Source organism: Penicillium hispanicum, assembly GCF_028827665.1.
Source record: "Penicillium hispanicum strain IBT 35686 chromosome Unknown utg000001l_segment0_segment0, whole genome shotgun sequence".
NCBI classification, from domain to species: Eukaryota; Fungi; Ascomycota; class Eurotiomycetes; order Eurotiales; family Aspergillaceae; genus Penicillium; species Penicillium hispanicum.
The window spans coordinates 4,376,064-4,396,452 of record NW_026623193.1 but is presented as its reverse complement, the minus strand read 5'-3'; the positions used below and the strand labels follow the sequence as shown (position 1 = coordinate 4,396,452).

At 51.0% G+C, this 20,389-nt stretch overlaps 9 protein-coding genes across 9 annotated transcripts; 4 read left to right on the top strand and 5 right to left on the bottom strand.

Moving 5' to 3' along the window:
• Positions 1 to 483: 483 nt before the first annotated feature.
• N7459_001649 (Zn(II)2Cys6 transcription factor) lies at positions 484 to 2,638 on the top strand (the record flags this gene model as incomplete). Its single annotated transcript, XM_056940834.1, has 4 exons — positions 484 to 554; positions 603 to 835; positions 911 to 1,846; positions 1,908 to 2,638. 4 exons carry the CDS (start codon positions 484 to 486, stop codon positions 2,636 to 2,638), a joined length of 1,971 nt encoding a protein of 656 aa, XP_056805114.1.
• A 217-nt stretch (positions 2,639 to 2,855) lies between these two features.
• On the bottom strand, positions 2,856 to 4,058 carry N7459_001648 (NAD(P)-dependent alcohol dehydrogenase; the record flags this gene model as incomplete). The annotated part of the gene is made up of 3 exons (XM_056940833.1): positions 2,856 to 3,812; positions 3,877 to 3,999; positions 4,053 to 4,058. 3 exons carry the CDS (start codon positions 4,056 to 4,058, stop codon positions 2,856 to 2,858), a joined length of 1,086 nt encoding a protein of 361 aa, XP_056805113.1.
• Positions 4,059 to 5,895: 1,837 nt separating this feature from the next.
• Positions 5,896 to 6,798, top strand: N7459_001647 (SDR family NAD(P)-dependent oxidoreductase; the record flags this gene model as incomplete). Its single annotated transcript, XM_056940832.1, has 1 exon — positions 5,896 to 6,798. One exon carries the CDS (start codon positions 5,896 to 5,898, stop codon positions 6,796 to 6,798), a length of 903 nt encoding a protein of 300 aa, XP_056805112.1.
• A 561-nt stretch (positions 6,799 to 7,359) lies between these two features.
• On the bottom strand, positions 7,360 to 7,989 carry N7459_001646 (uncharacterized protein; the record flags this gene model as incomplete). Its single annotated transcript, XM_056940831.1, has 1 exon — positions 7,360 to 7,989. The coding sequence occupies one exon, from the start codon at positions 7,987 to 7,989 to the stop codon at positions 7,360 to 7,362; it is 630 nt and encodes a 209-aa protein (XP_056805111.1).
• Positions 7,990 to 8,162: 173 nt separating this feature from the next.
• Positions 8,163 to 9,805, bottom strand: N7459_001645 (C2H2-type zinc finger protein; the record flags this gene model as incomplete). The annotated part of the gene is made up of 2 exons (XM_056940830.1): positions 8,163 to 8,965; positions 9,718 to 9,805. The coding sequence occupies 2 exons, from the start codon at positions 9,803 to 9,805 to the stop codon at positions 8,163 to 8,165; spliced, it is 891 nt and encodes a 296-aa protein (XP_056805110.1).
• A 346-nt stretch (positions 9,806 to 10,151) lies between these two features.
• On the bottom strand, positions 10,152 to 12,242 carry N7459_001644 (flavin-containing monooxygenase; the record flags this gene model as incomplete). The annotated part of the gene is made up of 5 exons (XM_056940829.1): positions 10,152 to 10,339; positions 10,387 to 11,098; positions 11,242 to 11,421; positions 11,695 to 11,888; positions 11,978 to 12,242. 5 exons carry the CDS (start codon positions 12,240 to 12,242, stop codon positions 10,152 to 10,154), a joined length of 1,539 nt encoding a protein of 512 aa, XP_056805109.1.
• Positions 12,243 to 13,229: 987 nt separating this feature from the next.
• Positions 13,230 to 14,153, bottom strand: N7459_001643 (t-SNARE; the record flags this gene model as incomplete). The annotated part of the gene is made up of 3 exons (XM_056940828.1): positions 13,230 to 13,550; positions 13,605 to 14,062; positions 14,114 to 14,153. The coding sequence occupies 3 exons, from the start codon at positions 14,151 to 14,153 to the stop codon at positions 13,230 to 13,232; spliced, it is 819 nt and encodes a 272-aa protein (XP_056805108.1).
• A 1,248-nt stretch (positions 14,154 to 15,401) lies between these two features.
• Positions 15,402 to 17,618, top strand: N7459_001642 (putative phenol monooxygenase; the record flags this gene model as incomplete). Its single annotated transcript, XM_056940827.1, has 5 exons — positions 15,402 to 15,737; positions 15,792 to 16,569; positions 16,627 to 16,649; positions 16,718 to 17,174; positions 17,230 to 17,618. The coding sequence occupies 5 exons, from the start codon at positions 15,402 to 15,404 to the stop codon at positions 17,616 to 17,618; spliced, it is 1,983 nt and encodes a 660-aa protein (XP_056805107.1).
• Positions 17,619 to 18,330: 712 nt separating this feature from the next.
• Positions 18,331 to 20,053, top strand: N7459_001641 (MFS transporter; the record flags this gene model as incomplete). Its single annotated transcript, XM_056940826.1, has 3 exons — positions 18,331 to 18,543; positions 18,603 to 18,992; positions 19,043 to 20,053. The coding sequence occupies 3 exons, from the start codon at positions 18,331 to 18,333 to the stop codon at positions 20,051 to 20,053; spliced, it is 1,614 nt and encodes a 537-aa protein (XP_056805106.1).
• Positions 20,054 to 20,389: the final 336 nt, after the last annotated feature.

Here is a 20,389-nt window from a genome sequence, read left to right as displayed (position 1 = left end):
ACCCCGGCCCTCGCAGGGACCGCACCCATGGTCTATATGGTGTACCGCGCAGGGATTTACACCCCTGCGCACACACAGATAGCACTCCAGCGATTAGTTTACACTCAGAAGCGAGTCACTGGTTTCTTCACTCTAATCCTTCTATCATCTTATCGGACCGCCTCGCAGTGCCGGTCCTAACAGTGATCCGTACACCATTTTAGACCACGCACTCACTAGACATTGTGCTTCTGTTCTGTATTGATTTGCAAGGCTATGTGCTTAATTCTCATATTCAATAGCCTCTAAGCTCATTGAAGACAGCTCTGTATTACAGTTCTATACGTAGACAACCTACCACGTGATGATATAGTTGGGGAGGAGTAAACGCTAAACCTCATCTGGAATCATCAGTCAGCAATTCCCAATCGGTTCCCCGCATTTTCGAGGTATCTGTTCCATGCCTTGCAAGTCTTTTATCTTCACTCTCGTGAAATTGTTGTCATGCCCAGTGGGAACAGTACTTCGTCCCGAAAGAGGGCAGGTCGAGAAGCTCATCGGTCACGCAAAGGCTGGTAGGTGAAGGTGGCATCCAGTCATCGCATCGCCACTAATATCTGCAGTCCGGAATGTCGCGCGCGCAAGATCAAATGCGATGAGAATAGACCCGAGTGCACGCGGTGTTTAGAAAGTGGCCGCGCGTGCAGAATTATTGACGGTCTATTCAGGCCTCATTCCCTTACCTTTTCGACTTCGTCTGCCCGTGCCAAAGGGTCCCCAAAGACACACTCTGTGCGGTCCCAGCCGCCTTCCCAGGACGATTGGTCCGAAAACTGGGGACCATCGACGCTTTCTGGTAGGTCAAACAAACTCGGTGTGGCTTTTGTTCTGGCTAGTAGTAGAAAAATCCCACTGACGGTTTTCTGCAAAGGTCAAGTCCACTCTGATGGTGATGATCATGATAATACAAACATCGAAAAAACCAAGTCCCTCGATATATCGCTAGCCTCGCCCATTCAGTCGAGGCAATCTCTACCAGTCCAAGGTCTCTTGGTTCAGGCTTCGCCCCCCAACACCTTCCCCGAAGCCAGTGAAACGCCGTCCACTCAGTCCCTGTCCTCGGTCAATTTGCATTCCAGCCCGGCTGTCGTCCAAGATCATCCAACTAGTTCAAGCCATGCGCCATCTCACGCATCTGCTATCCCAGCCTGTTTACCGGATGAAACTAATCAGGATCGTGCTGAGGTCGGATTTTTTCTTCGCCACTTTGCGGAAGGCGCAGGGCATTGGATGGATGTCTTCACCACCCACCGATCTTATTTCAGTCAATATGTCGTCCAGCTTGCGGGTCAAAGCCCACTGGTGCGATACTCTGCTTGTGCTATGGCGGCCAAGCAGTTGGGCCAAATGAAGGATTCCACGCAGATGACAGATAACACACATCGATCAACCGTTACCGCGTCTGCTCTTCTTCAGCCCAGCCTTGACTTTTTATGGTACGGGGCAAAATATTATGAAAAGGCAATCCTGCTCCTTGCCCAGCAAATATCCGATCGGCCTATCTACCCGACACATCTTTCTCCCCGTGACATATATCAATCTACTGACAACGACCGCCATCAACTGGATGACCATGAAAGTACATTGTCAGCGCTCCGGATTCTCTCGTCGTGTATCCTCTCTGCATATGAAGATATAAGCAGCACGATGCGGGCGTGGAGTGGCCACTTAGATGGCATTAGCAAGCTGCTTTGCCATCACCTCGAGCTTCCAATTACCCCCGATAATTTCTACCAGATTCCCCAGCCGATAAGAGCGCTGGAGACAACCTTTTGGTTCTTTGCCCTGAATGACATGTTGAACGGCTGTGAGTATCGCTCTTCTACTTCAACGAAGAGTTCCAATCACTGATTACTAAATGCATGCAGTGGTCCTCCAGCAACCCTGTCGATTAGACCCGGGCAATTTTCCACTTTGGCATAAGATGGGCCTTCCTCTTGATGACACCGGGCAATTGGCTCTCGAGTATATCGATGAGCCATATCAAGAAACCATATTTTTCAGGGCTCTCATACGACTGCTGTGCAAACTAGTCTGCCAAGATTGCGGCGCCTCCCCGCATTGGGCCCATCTTGACATGGAGTTCACGCAGTGGTATCAAGCATTACCCACGGAATTTTTAGCCCCGATCACGCAAACCCTCCCCCCATCTGCAAAAAGGAATCCCCAGCAGCTTTCGACCCATGAGACCTGGTTCGGATCGGAAACTTGTGCAATCGCCATGGCATTCTACCACATGGCAAGAATTTTGCTGTTCGTAAATCAGCCACGAGAATTGTTCCTGGCCGTGCAAGCTACCAACCCACAGGATCTGCTTGGCACTTACAATGGATTGCAACGGGATCTTCACCATCATGCGATGGAAATTATCCCGATAGCTCATGGGATGCCCAACTCTGCTGTGCAGAAATATATGATCCAGCCGCTGTACATCGCTGGGCGATGTTTATCAAGTTCAAACGACAGGCAGATTATCATTCGATTGCTACGGCACATCCAAGATGACCTTGGCTTGTTTACGGAATACCGCATCAAGGACCTGTTCGAAGAATGGGGTGTGCCCTTTGAGTCGACCCAAGAGTCGATTCAAGAGCTCTGAGTTTGCTCCGCCATTCTTGACTTCTTATCTGTACTATATTCTGATGATACCCAATTGATGATAGATGGCTTCGTTGCCAACTCAGCTTTCATCGCAATGTATTGTGATTCTGACAATCTTTCAAAACTACCTACTTAGCATGACTCTAGCATATCCGATCTAACCGTTTCACGAATCTCTGTCTTCGTCAATCCATCGACGCATCGAATTCATCCACTCAGTAGCCCACACCAGATATCATAACCTTGAAGACGTCTTGTCGCCCGGCCTTGACAAGCTCAAAGGCCTTCTCTGACTCCTCAAACTTGTAACGGTTGGTAATTAATCGCTTCACATCGATGTGACCATTGGCGATCAGGTCAATGGCAGCAGGATAGCAGCCTGCCAGGTAGCGAATCGATCCCTTGATAATCAAGCCACGGGTGCAAACAGCAGTAATGGGGAAGCTGATAGTTTCCTTGCCCATTCCAGCCTGCACAAAGGTAGCGCCACGCTTGGCCGCATAAATACCAAGTTGCACACAAGGCTCCGCACCAGAGCACTCGAGGATCACATCCGCTCCATCCCCAAGTCCTAGTTCCTGGTTCATCTGCAATGCAACCTTCTCTGCATGCTCCATGGGATCAGCGCCTGGCTCAGCACGAGCAGGAGTGAACACATGGTCGGTGCCATAGGACTTGGCGACCTTGAGTCTTGAATCCACCACATCAACGCCAACGACAGTCTTTGCCCCATACGCCTTCGCCACAGCCTGGCACAGAACACCAATGGGACCGCAACCAAGGACAAGCACAGTCTGGTGCGCGCGGAGATCAGCCGTCTTCGCAATCGCCGTGGCAACCGAGACAGGCTCGACCATCGCTGCCTCTTCCAGTGTCATCGAGTCAGGAACCTTGTAGCAGAAGTCGGCCGCGTTGACGTAGTATTTCGCCAGCGTGCCATCCCAGGGTGGAGTGGCAGCGAAGATCATGTCACCGCAGAGATGGTATGACCCTTTCCGACAGTACTCGCAGCGTCGGCAGGGGACTCCGGGCTCCATGGCGACGCGGTCGCCGGGCTTGAGATCGGTGACTTTGTCGCCGGTTTCGACGACGACGCCGGCGGATTCGTGACCTAGGACCATTGGGCCGGTCAGTTTGTAGTCGCCAATGCGGCCGCGTTGCCAATAGTGAACCTATTCACAGCTATCAGGTTAACTTGTGCTCGCGGAGGATATTCCATCGCGCTGGAAGACGTACGTCGCTACCGCAGATGCCGGTTTGCGCGACATGGACAATGACATCGTGGGGATCCTTGAGGACGGGCTTTGGACGGTCTTCAATGGTAACGTCCTTGACGCTGCGCAGGACAAAAGATGGATTCTATGATCAAGTTAAAATCAACGAACTCAAGACTTGAATCATCCCCTGCATACTTCCATGACGTGCGAATGAGTATCGGGATTTGTTCTAGTGTCCCATGGTGGCAGGTACCCTTTATATCTTCCTCTTAATATCCACCGCACCCACTTGATAGGTCTGCGGGGTCACGAATTTGCGATCCGCCGTGTTCTACAAATCCACTGCCAATTCCACGCTGGCAGTATTTCCCAGATAGGCAATTCTAGCGTTTCCACATCCCCTCGGTACTTTTTCTCATTTTGGTGAAGGGATTTGGGGCTTCTGCTTCTGGAACAGTGGAATATGCAGTCTACAATCCACTGGATATTTACCTAGTGTGATGATAGAACCTTAGCGAAGAGCTAAATTGATGGGAAATGTATGGGCGGAAGACTGGAGGACTTGGTATGGTGTAAATTGGGCTAGAATTTCTGGCGGTCTGTGTTCTTCTTCTCTGGTTAACTTAGTTCACACCATTTAATTCCTCTCTCTTGGCTAGCATTGCTGCTTCCATCATCATCTTGTTTTTTAGTAGTATGATTCAAAAAAAAATCTTTAAATCGCTTAAAACTGATACGCAATATTGTCTACACTATTATAAGCTAATAAACGAAGATTCGAATTCAAATACAGAAGTAGAAAATATAGCATTTAGTATGGTGCTTGGTGGCCAGCTCGCTTACCCCTAGGTATACCCAGGCCCTTTAGTCCATAAGACTGAATAGTAATTGGGATCCTGCTCACCGCTTACAGCGGCTCCCATAAAGCATCTTGTTTACCCAACTCCGACTTCAAGATCAACCAACATGACGGTGATTAACTTGCCCCCGCCACACCTTAATGAATCGGTTCGGGAGATAAATAAAAGCTCCTGGCTAATCTCAAACGCGCTTCTTCTTGCTCATTCGTCGTCGCCACTCCCGGACAAGACTCCGGCCGAAGGAGCATGCTGGAGAGACAGCAATGGGGGGCATTTCGCCCTTTCTACTGCACCTGAGCCACTACCGGATTCCAAGTCCCTCATCGAAGGCTACTCTTATATCTCAAGAGTCCACGCAGTCGACAATCAAGCGGCCGTTTGGCGGGCAGGCGAAGCCTTCATCAAAGCGCATCACATAGACCATCCCTATGTGACCAGAGAGCATATTATCCTACAGTTTCTCAAAGACCAACGGCCCCAGGGCTTTGAATCTCCAGAAGTATACCATCTTTTTGAGACTGATTCGCGATATTTCCTTGTCGTCTCAAGGGTTCCCGGTCAGCTCCTTGAGGAGGCTTGGCCCAACATGGTAGCATCAGGGGTTGGTCTTTTGATGACTACCACATAAAGGTAGGGCTCAACGATGCTTAGTACACTGGTCTCCTCCAAAGAAAACATACATTTGTCATCGCTAAGCAGTTGTTGCGACGGGCTTGCCACTTTTGGTGTAGGCCGTTATACGAGTCATGTCATGCGTACCACAGCCACAATTGAGCTGGTTGATCAGTTCACTGGGGTTGGAGGTTGCCATTTTGCCGGCAATGAATCTATTTAGATGAGTAGCCATGGGTGCTTGGGGGGTTAGGGGAGACCTATTCCTTAATGAGTATCCACGTAAAAAGAAAAGCTCAAAGTGACATGACTCGGATGCAGCAAATGCAACCAACCGGTCACCATCAGATGGGGCCGGAGATTAGCCTTGCTGACGGTCTTCTAACCACCTAAATCCGACAGCTCCATCTTCCGAAGCCGAGTATAAATACGACGTGAAGAATGTCTGCGATCATAGTGTTTCAAGAAGAATTTCAAAGAATTTCAATATCGCCCTCGAACCCGAGTGCCCTCCGTGCTCAACTATACCGCTGCAAACCGAGAAACAACCGATTTAAGAGAACAACATGGAAGAAATCTTGGAATACGTCCGGCCCCTGAATGCCCTCGAAATGGGGGCCTTCGTCCAAGACCGCCACGACACGTACCCGCATATCACGCCCACAGGCTCAGAACTGTCAGGAAAATCCGTCTTCATCACCGGCGCCTCCAGAGGCATTGGCCGCGAAACCGCCGTCCGATTTGCCAAAGCAGGCTGCAGCAAGATTGCGCTGGCCGCTCGCTCCTCTCTCGCAGACGTGGTCAAAGAGATTGAAACGACGGCGCAGGAGTCCCAGCTCGACCCGCCGCAGGTTCTCGCATTGCAGGTGGACGTCACCTCGGAGGAGTCCGTTCGCGAAGCTGCGCAGGCCGTGGAGACGTCCTTTGGTGGCAAGTTGGATATCCTGATCAACAACGCGGGCTACCTGCCCGAATACAAGCCCGTCGGCGAGTCGGACCCGACCGAGTGGTGGAAAGCGTGGGAGGTCAATGTGAAGGGGACCTTTCTTTGCTGCCACTTCCTGCTCCCTCTCGTCCTGCGATCCGACACAAAGATCTTGATCAACCTGTCCTCGATCGGGGCGATCACCTTGGCGTATGGAGGCTCGGGGTACCAAGCGTCGCGGTTCGCAAACTGCCGGCTGACCGAGTTCTTGGTCCGCGACTACGAGGATCAGGGCCTCGTGGCCGTGTCGCTGCATCCCGGTGGGATCGCGACGGACATGCAGGATAACTTCCCCGAGCTGCTTCGGCCTACTCTGACCGACAAGGTCGCTCTCCCAGCCGATACGATGGTCTGGCTGGCTAAGGAGCGCAGAGAGTGGCTGAATGGTCGTTTGGTCTACAGCTCGTGGGATATGAAGGAGCTGGAGGAGAAGAAGGATGAGATTGTGAGTCGGGATTTGTTCAAGTTCCGGGTGACCTTGTAAATATTTCAACTGGGAATTGTTCGATTTAGAATAGATCAAAATGTACTGGACTCTTTTGAGCAGAGGATGTATAGATTTCCTGGAACAAGAATTGCTCAAGTTCGGTTTCCTTGTAACTGGACTATTCTTTTGGCATAGCTGATCGGTGATATCGTGGCGATAACTCAATATATGTATAAATTCATACCTGGAGTGCATGTAAGCATTTAAAATGATGATGATGAAGGATACCGAAATGTTGTGGAGTTTCATGTTTCCATAATTGTCCCAAAGGGGGTATTGCATATATACAAATAGATGAAGCTTGCATGATAATCATCTGTCTGGCAGGCAACTCCAGGTAAATCAATATGTGTGCTGTCGGACCAGTACCTGTTTTTCACAATATTTTCAGAGAAAGAGTAAAATCATGAATAACCAGGGCTTTCACAAAGCGCGAACGCAACCGACCCAGTATATCAAAAGCGGAATCCAAACCACCAAGACGTTTCGCCAACCCATATCAAACAGCCATCTAAAACACCAGACCCAGAAGAATCCATATACTCCACCATCTCCGATCTAATCCTGCTCATCGGCCAGCAAGACCTTCAACTTCTCCAGTTTATCCTCGCAATTGACCTCCATCCGCATGATCACGTCGACAGCATCCTTCTTGGTGATAAGGAGTTGCGACACGAGCCAGAAGTTGTAACCAGTTCTGTAGAAGCCCATCGAAGCCCATTCGTCGGGGGAGACTTGACTCCGAAGTGTAACCCAATGATCCCGCCACCGGGTGAGTGCTGTGCGTATGGAGCCAAGTATCGAATCTTCGGGGATTGTGCTCCTGCCTGCATCGCTCTCATTCGAGAGCTGCAGGCTCTGGATGGCATCTCCTTGTCGTTTTAAGAGGCCAATAAGCGTCATGTGTGTGTTGATGAACGCAAACAGAACTAAGTCAAGTGTCAGCGAGCTCACATTGACTCTGGGAGCAAATGACCACATACCATGGATCAGGATGAACATATCGAGAACTGTGAAATCCATCTGTTTCAGCTCAGGTAATTGCTGAGGGGATTCGACCGGAGGAGACTCGAAGAGACTTTGGAGGGCCTTGTACAAGGTGATGCCACGGGTAAAACAGAACAGGGGCTCTGAGAAAGGATGCTCGGATTTGAAAACAGCCTCCTGGCATGGTAGCTCGCATTCCATCTCAGAATAAGTGAGACGACAAGGGTAATTCTGAAAGAAGAAGAACGCGCAATCGAGTAGAGATACAACAGAAATAGTGCTACTCAAGGTTAGATTATTACCCGGATTGAGGACGTGCGAGGACACACCGAATGCGACATTCTGTCTGAATCCATCGCATTTCTGACTGCTGCTCATCGGGTGTATGGCAACACTTTGTAAGGCCCAGGCGCCGAGCCAGCTTTGCGATAGCGTGAGCTGAGGATACAAACCCGAACGGCATGTTCACTTACCTTGACGACTTCACTGAAACGGTTCTCCATGACACGATCCCGAGATGGACGACACCCAGCCCAGTACTGCACGATCGTGATGATGAAACCAGCCAGAAAGTGTTGGAATTTGGTCCAATCGTCCCCCTCATTATCGGCGCTTGGACGACCAGAAAACACAGTCGCGACCTCACTCTCCGGGGAAAAGGCATGACTGGAGAAAATGTACAGCTCTGCAAAGTCGAGCACTCGTTTTGCAGCGTATACTTCTCTTTGGTCAGCGCTGTACATCGCCCCCATGAAAACCATCGCAGCCAAGAGTGGAAGGGCCACTGTTTCGAGATCAAATGAAGGGAAATGAATCATTGCACAACTCGGCTGCCAGTACTTGAAATAAAATGCCACAAGTTTGCGGACTCGCGCAGTGGTTAGTAAGAAATTCAAATTGGCGGAGATTTCCCCTTGGGCTTTGGCGTCCAACGGGACAGTCCATGCACGAGCAGCTATTGATTGGATCAACGCCATGGTGAACGGACGTTCTGGTTCAAAGATCTGTTGCTCCGGCGAGATGGCCAAATTAGGGTCTTGTCGACAAGGGATAGGGATTGTATAAGCAATCTGCCCTGTGGGTGTATCCTCCATTGGCTTCTGGCCCTCACCGAAGGGCCCGTTGAAGAAACCAAGCAAAGTGTCCTGGAAGAATTCCAGGCTCGTCGAGTTGGGGTCTATGAAATCCGGCGTGTAGTCTGGGCGCGTCTCTTGGACCCCTGGGACCGTGAATGAGCAGGCTGAGCCAGCTTCCTCCTGTAATCCGACTTCGGTATGATAGAATAACCCCAGGGCCCGGTCACTGCGGGGAGGCAGTCGAAATTGCTCTGTGAAGCTGTCGGTGCCGCCATTCAGGAGGAACTTGATGGACCCGCGTTCCGACGGTTGGGGGTAGATCTCGGTATTATTGATTGGGGAACCTGTCCTGGATAAGCGGCTCGGTCCAAAGCCATGTCCATTATTTCATACCTTCATCCAGGGAATCGCGTACGGGGCGAGCATTTCGATCATTGTTGCATTCGACGTTTCTCTTGACACACGACCCGCATGGTCTCTGTCCGTCGCAGCGTAGCTTCATCGATGTACACTATTGAGAGACCAGAATCAATCAGCCAGTTTTCTGCGACTGATCCAAGTGTGGGTTGTCGATTTGGGTTCCTACCGATTGACATGCATGTCGTCGCCGGCCCCGCTGGCCGGTCTCGGGGATTGCACGGTCGCCGCGCTGGGCGCAGTCCGAGTAATGGTCGCGGAGGTTATCGCTGCATCGTGTTAGAGGCTCCTTCCACTGTCGAGGATTGGATGGGCGAGTGCACGTACCACCGCGCAAAGGCTTCATTGCAGAAGACGCAGGAATATGGCTTTTGACCGGAATCTGCTGAGGATGAGGGGGGCTAGTCAGGGTAGCGGCCAGGGCCAGAAGACGTACGGCGCAGATGATGGCGTTTCAAGTGATCAATGCGTGAGAAGCCTCGCTGGCACACGGCGCAGCGAAAGTGCTTCTCGGCGGGCTTCATGGTGGTCCATCGGGGAGGAATGAAATCTGGGGTAAAGCAGGGATCGAAAGAGGAAGTGAAAAGGGCGGGCGATCGTGGTATTGGTATTCGGGCATTCGTGGGGGCGCTGTATGGCAGATAGACTACGTCTGCGGTAATACGCGATCGCCTATCGATGACGCATGATATCACCGCCCATGCTTGATGAGTAACTGGTTAGTTAAGTAGTTACTTAGTTAACTGGTTATAATTAATTAATTGGACTGGCTTATTGGGATCGTTCTGCTTATAAATACGTTTGGCCCAGTACATGAAGTCATGAAGTTCTCAGATTCATCTTTATCGTAGTTGTGGTAGGTCTCGCTTCTTATACTTCCGCCGTAGGAGGAAAGTCGACCTGGTCGTCGTCTAAATAATCCACATCAATCCGATGATTCTTCTCATTCTCTGTCCACCCATCTCCAAGCCAGGCAACCGCATTGTCATTCCCGTACACATAATTGAAATCTTCCCAGCGAGGATTCGACAACGCCTTCATTGCATGCAGCGAAGAACCTACCCAAGTCAGTCAATACACCATGAAACTGGGACTATGCACCTACCAGGCCAGAGAGATGTGACACGTCCATCTTCTGTGCCTCCCTTATACCAGCTGCGGCACTTGCTGGTGAACACAGTTCCCGCAAAGTACTGATCGCAGTACTGAGTAAACCCTCGAACAGCAGCATTCCGTGGTTCCATGGCACGAATATTGTCGCGTTGCATCTTGCGAACGCACTCCGTCATGTATTCTACAGCCTTCTCAATCAGCAGCAACAGATTACCTTCTCCAAGACCAGCGTTGGGACCCAGCGCGAGGAAGAAGTTCGGGAAGCCATCCGTGGCAAGCGACAGGTATGTCTCTGGAGTCTCCTTCCACCGATCTGCCAATGAAACTCCTCCATCCCCGTTGATAGGGAATCGTGGGGTGTGAGTGGTATCGAAACCAGTGGCGCACACAATCATGTCAACGGCACGGTGTTGCCCATCCGCAGTGAAGATCCCAGTTTCGTCCACTTTGACAATTTCAGACTTGATTATCTCCACCTTGTCATCAGTCAAGGCTTCGAGATAGCCGGGCCCTGGGGTGAGACGGCGACATGCCGGAGGGAAAGACGGCAAGAGATCGTCGATTAGTTCTGGTTTGTTGGCGAGTCGTCGCTTCATGTTTGCCCCAAATAGCTCGTAAGCGCCCACTTGCATGGGGTCTCCAGTCAGGGTACCTCCATGCATTGACTGAAGCTCCAGCTCGACCTCTGTCGACCTTATTAGGGGCTGAAGCAAAGACAAAAATAGGCTGGGGTGAGGTACCTTTCCGGAATTTCTGGTAGGCTTGATGGTCTTGCTTGAAATTCTCAATCTCCTCTGGCGTAAAGGAAACTAATGAGATGTCAGTAGCCTGCGCCTGTTTTACTGACTAGACTGTTCTCACAGTTATCCATGTTTGCGCCGCGTTTTTCGACCTGACTACATGCAAAACCAGGTGCAATCCACGTCCGGGAGCGGATGTAATGGTCGATGTGAGTGACATTGGGAAGCAGCCCAGGAACGAGCTGAATGCCGCTCGACCCATTGCCGATGACTGCAACCCGCTGGCCCTAGAAGAATATTAATACGTGTATTTACCTGCCAGATGGCCAGATACGTGCCGTATAGTCGTAGGTCTCATCCCATGACGCACTATGCGTCAACTTCCCTTTGAAGTCATGAAGACCTGGGATGCTCGGCCATTTCCAATTGTTCAAGAAGCCAGTGGCCTGAATCAAAACGTCACATTGGTCTGTATATGTTGCGTCGCTGCCAATATCATGAATCTACCGGACCGGTTAGCCCTATTCCCATTTGCCTTCTTGGGGAGTTTCCTTTCTTACTTGCAACTGCCATTTGGACGTGTTCTCATCCCATACCGCCCCAGAGACTTGGTGGTTCAACTTGATATGCTTCATGCAGCCGTACTTCTCAGCCACCCGCTTCCAGTAGCCATGGATTTCCGGTGCGCTGGCATAGAACTTGGACCACTCTTTATTGGGCTCGAACGTAGCCTGGTAGGTGTGTGCAGGAATGTCTGGACAAAAGCGATACATATGAGTTCAATCTGCCTTCGGTCGGCGGAAGAGTAATGAATGCCACAAGGGACCAAGGAGAATCACATACCACATGCACATCCCGGGTATCGGTTCTCGAACCAGGTGCCTCCGATGTCCGCGTTTTTGTCGTATACACATAGATCAAGGTTCGGAATTCTCTGGGCAAAACGGATACAGGCAATGATGCCTGAGATGCCGGCGCCAATGATGACGACCCTCATGGGTCGGGCCTCATCAATGGCCCGATTCTCTACAATATTGGAGAGATCCGGGCTCGTCTCGCTCGGATGAGCAGTCTGGCTATCGCCAAAAACACGCAGGAGGCGCTCCATAGCAGTCGAAACCGACAACAGAAGTAGTAGTGGTAAGTTTGGGCTGAAAAAGCGTGGGTTCCAGCGAAGCACACAATGGCTGAATCTTAACTCAGTTCCATCTCGAACTACGGCGACCCCAGCTTATAAAGGATGCTTACTATGGCGCCACTACAGATCGGTTGCCCCTCTCGCCAGTCCAGCAGGAATAGTCAGCTTCCCAATCAAGCTAGGTAATCGGGATAAATGTAATGCGAGACCGCATCTAGCAACCCCCTTTCCAGACCCCAAATCCATCGGACCCACGATAGTCACCCAGAGGCCTATCAGGGGTATAAAAAGGAAGCTAGGAACGGGTCGAAGTGGATGACCGGAAATCCCCCTTGTTGTCGCTGCCGGGGAGGAGGAGGGGGTTTGTCCTGTTGCAACCGCCGTTGCTTCTCATAGGCCGGGCGCGACAGCAGTATCTTTTAATCCAATAGTTCCATTAGTGCGGCATTTACTCAAGACGATGTGCCGTTATGCCGCCTGGTTGTTGTCCTTGAGTGTATCTCTCGGCCCCGCTCGGCACTGCGACTAGTGGAACATGCCATTCCTTGCCTCTCTAGGCTACTTCACGGACATCAAATTGCCGAATGCATTCTAGTTTCCTCGTCGTGTCTGAGATATCACAATTCTAATTGTCAATCCTAGCAGAAGAACGGAATTATCTGATTCTGGATTGATGTATCCTATTTCCGATATCGTCCAATATGACGAGACGAACCATACGCGATGCATCATCTACAGTAGAGGCATCTATGCGAAATCCAAGAAGCACCAATTAGGTTGAACAGAAATACAGATGCCTTTTATATATTAGACATTAGACATTAGGCATTAGCGTAGTTACTCATGCACATCTTTCCCCTCGGGACTGTCTGGGCTAGCAGTGGTTCCCCAGTTTGCATAGCAAAACAGCCACAAGCACGACGACCATAATAATCAGCACTAGGGTTTCGTTAGCTCCTAAGCGTCAATACCGGTGAACTCAAATAACGAGTACTCACGACAAACGAAGAGAGCCCACCATTTCCATTTTCTGGCGTTGCGTGCACTGGTGATTGCTCGGCTCAGATAACTGTTGGACTGTTTATAGTTCTCCGCAGTCTGAGCAGCATTTTGCTCAGTCTTTTCCACATAATCCTGTTGGTTCTCGATCAGGGTAGCAACATCCTGATACAGCTCATGGAGGGCAAGCATGTCTTGCTCGATCTTGCGGATGGCAGCTGATCGCTGTGCAACAGCTGCCCGAGTATCGCTCGCCTGGCGGGTTCGCATACCGTGAATCTAAGGGATCGTCAGCTTCCAGCCTTGATCAATTTGCACACTTTCAGTCGTCACCTCGAACAAGGCCGTCTCGTTCCCCAGGAGAACCTGCTCCACGCCGGCTCGAGTTTCTTCCTCCGTCGCATCGGGATGGGTAATCTCATATCGCCGCCTCACTTGAGACCGAACTTGTTTTGCAAAAGTGCTTTGCAGCCGGTGGTGTTCTTCCATTTGTCGCCAGAGCTTGCTGCTGACGTAGTCCACTTGCGCCTTGATGCGCGGATTGGTCACGTCTGCTGCCCGCTTGATCTCCGCGATCAGGTTGCGAACTCGGCGGAGACAAGATGCCAGCTCGTCGTTGACGGCAGTGATGCGACTATGGGCGTGGTCTTCCTCTGCTGGAGAAACGGCATCTAGGAATTCCTGCTGGACCAGTTGGAGCTGTTGCTGCTTGGACGCGATTCGCGCCAGCTCACGGTCGATTTTGCGGCGCTTACTGAGAACAGTCGCCATGCTGCCTCGATCCTGAAGCTCTGTTGTAGTGTCAGATCGGTATCACCTTGAATGGTTGGTTGTATCTATACCATAATGTCCCTGGCCTGCTTCGAGATCCGGGTGGCTCATTGTTAATATGATTAGATATTAGAATTATTTGGTGTAAGAGGGTATCAGAGTCTTGATTGATGCACAAGAAATTCATGGGAGGTTGTTGGGAATAAGTAGCTAGGCTACCACTTGCTTCTTGTCAAGGCAGAAATATACCTCTTTTGAATTTTCTGCGCAGAACCGCCGCTCGCCCTAATGTAGGTGCCTAGACGATTGTTCTAGCTTGGTAAATAATGAAGCACCTGACAGTGCGATCAATCGACATAGCATAATATTGTGGTTCTGATCGATGAGTCTATACCGGCGTTATTGAATAGAAAATAATTAAAGATATAAAGGCCCTATATAACTTTTTAATAACTAAAACTATTTAAAGCTAAATATTATCATTGGTGTGATGGACCCTGGCCCCAATGCCGAATGGAGTCTGCCTGAAACCTCCAAAATAGCGCCCGCTGAGGCTCAACTGTCCGTCTCAACTCCGTGATTGGATATCTGCCATCTTCGATCATCGCCATCTGCTGAAGCCTATGCGATTGAAGGGGCAGATAACTCCTCTTTTAGAACTTGTCTATGGTGATTATTATCATAATAGGTACATACTAGCTACCGATATAGATGACTACCTCAGTAGCTCCCAATGAAGCAATATATTCCACCAACTGCTCATATCCAGCTGTCAGCCCTGTGTCTACATACCTCACAGAAGTCTATTCTACTTTGCCAAGAAGCCCCTAATCGACTCCGCTAAGTCGATATCCTTGTTCTAGGATGGAACATTCGAGTAAACGAAGATTATTGTACAGAGAGAGTTTGCTGCCGGAGAAGGTCAATCCGAACAGATCTAGTGACATGAAATGCAAGAATACTGCATATCCAAGCTTCAGCTCTTGCCTCAGAACTCCATTCTCGGAAATCCCCCACGCGCCGATCGCCATGACTGTTGCTTACCCAAATCTCACCAATCCACAATGCTCGTCCCTCCCTCAACCTCTCGTCCTGACTGGCTCTTCCCACCATTCCGATCCACCAGATCCATTGACCAACAGCGATTATGCCTTCATCGCGCATTCCCCTCGATTCCCCGCCATCCACCTAGTCCTGCCAATGGCCCGACACCGCGCTGCCCATGGGACCCAGCAAAAGGCGCACCGAGTCCGCTCAGGATGGATATAAATCCCCACTCTAGCATTCTCCGCTCAGCCCTGGAAGACTCTCTCTCGGTACACGCCATTCATCGTATTTGCCCGCGCGGGTATATTCAGCATGCCCGTTTTCACCGAATACGCCGCCGCCTCGCGCGAGCTACGCGTCATGCCTTCTTTCGCTCCTCCATTACCGCGTCTGTCGCCCAATGCTCACACAGACACCCGGGGTGAGCAGTATGAGGTTGTTATTGTCGGCGCTGGGCCGGCGGGACTCATGCTAGAGCTGCTGCTCTCACGCTACGGATTGACAGATGACTCCCTGCTGTGCGTAGACTCGAAGCCGACCACTCTCAAGTCAGGACAGGCCGATGGTCTGCAGCCTCGTACATTGGAGACGCTGAAGTCGCTTGGTCTGGCAGACGAGATTCTCTGCGAAGGGTGTCAGATGTGGCAGGTCCATGAATGTCGTCTCCCGGGGTAAGACGTCGCTGACCAGCGTTGCATACAGGTTGCATTTTGGAACCCGTCCGATGATCCGGAGAAAGTCATCGAGCGCACCTCAATCGTGTCTGATGTCACTGTTCCTGCACGGTTTCCCCACGAAGTGACCATTCATCAGGGTCGGATTGAACGAATTCTAGAGACGGACCTGCTTCGGTATTCCAAGCGAGGTGTCCAGAGGAACACCACGCTTGTCAATGTGGAAATTGACGAGGTGGGCAATTCCGAGTTCCCCGTACTGGCGGAGATTGAAACGGAAGGTCAGCGTCGGACTGTGAGGTCGAAGTACCTGGTTGGAGCCGACGGTGCACACTCGGTGGTTCGGCGATGCATGGGACTCAAGCTGGAAGGCGAATCCCTTGATCACATCTGGGGCGTGGTGGACCTGGTAGTGGATACAGATTTCCCTGATATCAGAAGGAGATGTGCCATCCACTCGCCTGCAGGCTCTGTGATGGTTATTCCCCGCGAGCGTATTGCAACTGGTGACCACTTGACGCGCCTTTATGTGCAAGTGCCAGGCGATATCAACCCCGACAACGATAGAAAGCCTGACAGTGGCAGCAACACACCCCCCGCTGCGGATGCCAGAGCACGCCGCAGCCAGGTCACAGAGAAAACTATCTTTGACAATGCAGCCGCAGCATTCAAACCATATTATATCCGGCCCAAGGAGGACGGTGCGGTCGATTGGTGGGCAGCGTATCAGATTGGCCAGCGCGTCACAGACAACTTTTCAGTGAAAGACTCGAAGGATGTGAACCGAGTATTCATCGCTGGAGACGGTGGGTTCTTGTCTATCTGACGATCTGAGTACCTTTAACTGACCGGGCTATCCTTAGCGTGCCACACTCACAGTCCAAAGGTATGAGAAAACAGTCCTGAAGATGTCCCTCCCCAGAATAAGCACTGATGACTTCTGCCTCGATATAGGCAGGACAAGGCATGAATGTCTCCATGATGGACTCCTACAATCTAGCTTGGAAGCTGGCTTATTCCATCCACGGCCTCACGCCGCAAGGTGGAAGTGGAGATCCCGATCCTATCCTCGACACATATCAAATCGAACGTCACACTATTGCACAAGAACTGATCGAGTTTGATCGTGCCTTCTCGTCCATGTTCTCTGGAAAGATTGGGGCATCCGGAGATGAAGTCGGAGGCTTGACACATGAGGAGTTTCTCCGGGTGTTCAGCCGTGGAAACGGATTCACCAGCGGCTGCGGAATTGAATACGCCGAGAACATCGCCGTGGTCCGCGAATTTGCCGGTGGCAGGAATCCCATCCGGGGAACGGACTATCTGTCCGGTATTCTGCGACCCGGAAGAAGGCTATTGAATGTGCGCGCAGTGCGGCATGCAGATGGCCGTCGCCGCGACTTGCAAGATGGTAAGAATAGATCAATTCCCTATTGTGCGTCCCCTCCAACTGAGTCATACTGCAGATTTTGCGTCAACCGGTCGTTTCCGCATTCTATGTTTGACGTCGTCAGATTTGCTAGATACGCATGGTTCTTCTTCTCAGACACTCCGCGCGCTTGGTGTCATGATTAGCCGCTTCCCATCGTCCGTTCTGGAGCAGGTGGTTATGCATCCACGTCTCTCGAGAGACTTCATGTGGAATGAAATTCCAAAGGAAGTAAAACAGTACTCGGAGATGTCCTTCTACAGTGGATATGAGCTGGATGACGCGTACGCCATCTATGGAGTTGATCCGACCCATGGATCCCTGGCAGTTGTTCGGCCGGATGGCTATATCGGAGTTGTCGCGGAATTGAGAGATGTACAGAGAGTCCGGGCTTACCTGGAGACTTTGATTCGCACGGTGGCCTAGCATGTTGGATCCGTCCCAATGGGTCTTCAGATGATCACCCGCATGAAACAGTTTGCGACGCATCTAAATAAGTATCAACTTGAATTGCCGTCGCATCGAAGGTCTTTTCGGTCAATCTTCTTCATGCGCGAAACGTCCGTATATTCACCGAAATCACCGAAATCACCAGGTCCCATCCGGATATGCGGCACTTCGGACACAGTACTCACTATCGAGTTCAGACACCTCCAGGGATCTGCCGTGTACTTATATTTGTCAATAAAGAGAGATTTAGCACGCCGTGTTATTGAACCTGCAGGTTCAGAAAAGCAAACATGTTTTCCCAGGTGTTAGTGTTTTGACGGCGTCGGTATGTCGCGGAGTTGAGCTCGGCTTTTGCGGTACTCGGGGTCCGACGGAGTACATCGCAGCAATAACTTCGCAATCACCGTCTAGATATGCTTGCGGTACAAACCTGGCAGCCTCATTTCCCGGATTTTCCCGTCTGCCTGCGTGGATCAGACCCTTTTGACCACATAAAACCCATGCTTTTGCCGCAAGCCATCTGGTCAGCATACATGGACCTTGCAGAAGAGGGCGCGACAAATGCCACACCGCTGACCCAGGCAAAAGATATTTATGCACGACCAGAATTGCTTTTGATCTACAACCGTGTCTTTTATCGACGGTGTCTGCGCCCAAAACCATCGAGGAATTCGTCAACTCCCCCAACATGCACCCAGATGTGAATGCCCACCAAGGCGGGTCGTCTTGCTCGACCAGCCACACAGCCGGCAGTATCAGCCCTGTCGAGAGTAACGAAACTGAAAAGAAGGAGAGATTTCACACAAAATGTACGCCAGGCGAGGACCTCGAGGCTGCCAGTTGCCAGCCAACTCCTCAGAATTCGCAGAACGGAGAAAAGCAAACACAGGACCCCATGCTGGTGAGCGATATTAGAGCACTTTCAGAAGATTCCGTGAATAACAGGTGTATTTCCACTAGGTAACTTGGACCGGCCCTGATGACCCCGATAACCCGAAAAACTGGTCTACGAAGAAGAAGTGGACGGCCACCGTACTTGTATCATGCTTCACCTTCATCTCGCCGGTGTCTTCCACGCTTGTCGCGCCAGCATTGGAGAACATCGCAAATGACTTCAACATAACTGACCAGGTAGTGTCGGAGTTGACACTCTCCATCTTTGTTCTCGCATACGCCTTGGGACCACTAGTGATAGGGCCATTGTCAGAGATATATGGGCGAAAGATGGTGCTACAGGTCACCAATCTCTTTTACATCATCTTAAACACTGCATGTGGTGTTTCGAGATCTACTGGGCAAATGATCGCCTTTCGATTTCTTGCAGGAATTGGTGGAAGTGCGCCGATGGCGGTAAGTTCACAATGTCTTCCCCAGCTCGAAGCTCGAGCTGACATAAATAGATCGGTGGGGCTGTTCTTGGGGACTGTTTCCGTCCTGAAGAACGTGGCAAAGCGGTCTCAATATATTCGCTAGCGCCACTGCTGGGTCCGGCTGTTGGTCCGATTGCTGGTGCTTTCGTCGCGGAAAGAACCACCTGGAGATGGGTCTTCTACGCCACGTCAATAGCCGCTGGCGTTATTCAGATCGCTGGGTTTCTCTTCCTCCCAGAGAGCCATGCACCGAAGATTCTAGGGGAAAGAGCCCGCCGTATCCGCAAGGAAACCGGCGATGCGAGCTATCAGACCGAGGCAGAACGGCAAAGACAAAACCGGGGTGCGGTACTACGCGCTGCTCTGGTGCGCCCTCTCCGTCTTCTGACAACTCAGCCAATTGTTCAAGCCCTAGCGCTCTACATGGGATTTATATACGGCACTATGTATCTGACCATGGCGACATTCCCAACCCTATGGACCAGCCCCGAGTATTACAATGAGTCGCAGGGTGTTGGTGGACTTAACTACATCTCGATGGGTCTGGGATTCATCCTTGGCGCTCAAATCTGCGCAATATTGATTGATCGTATCTACCGAAGAATGAAGCATCGCAACAACGACGTCGGCCAACCCGAGTTCCGAGTCCCTATACTGGGCGTCGCAGCCTTCTGCATGCCCGTTGGACTATTCATCTACGGATGGACCGCACAGACCCATCAGCACTGGATTGCACCGAACATAGGAATCTTCATCTTTGGCATGGGCTGCATCGTCGGGATGCAATGCATCCAGACATACATTGTCGACGCGTATACACGCTATGCGGCTAGTGCGCTGGCGGCCGCAGTGCTTCTACGCTCCCTGGCGGGTTTCAGTTTCCCACTCTTTGCCCCATATATGTTTCAAGCGTTGAGCTATGGATGGGGCAACAGTGTTCTCGCCTTCGTTTCTATTGGAATCGGAATTCCGGCCCCTGTCTTACTTTGGCATTTTGGATCGGGATTGAGGAGAGCCAGTCCTTTCGCGGCAGGGGGATAGGCGATTCTAACTCGGGGAGTCATCTGAATCGTCCAGAGAAGCCTATTTATTGTACTTTTCAAACCCTGATGTCGGTCACTTTGAGGTGATAATACAACTGGAGAATCATATTCGACTAAAACTTCTGCCACGGCTCTCGAGTGGATCAAAGCAGAACGGCCCCCGCCAAGATGCTCAGCCGTAGCGGCGCAACAGCCTAACACCGCCGATCCTCCCACTAAACCTGCATTCGTTCTCGTTCATTTCCTTGATGTTCAACTGGCGTCGGACTGAAATTCCACCGCCGGTCACCTGGTCTCGCGAGCTTTGCCGGAAAGTGCAACTGCCACCTGCGTT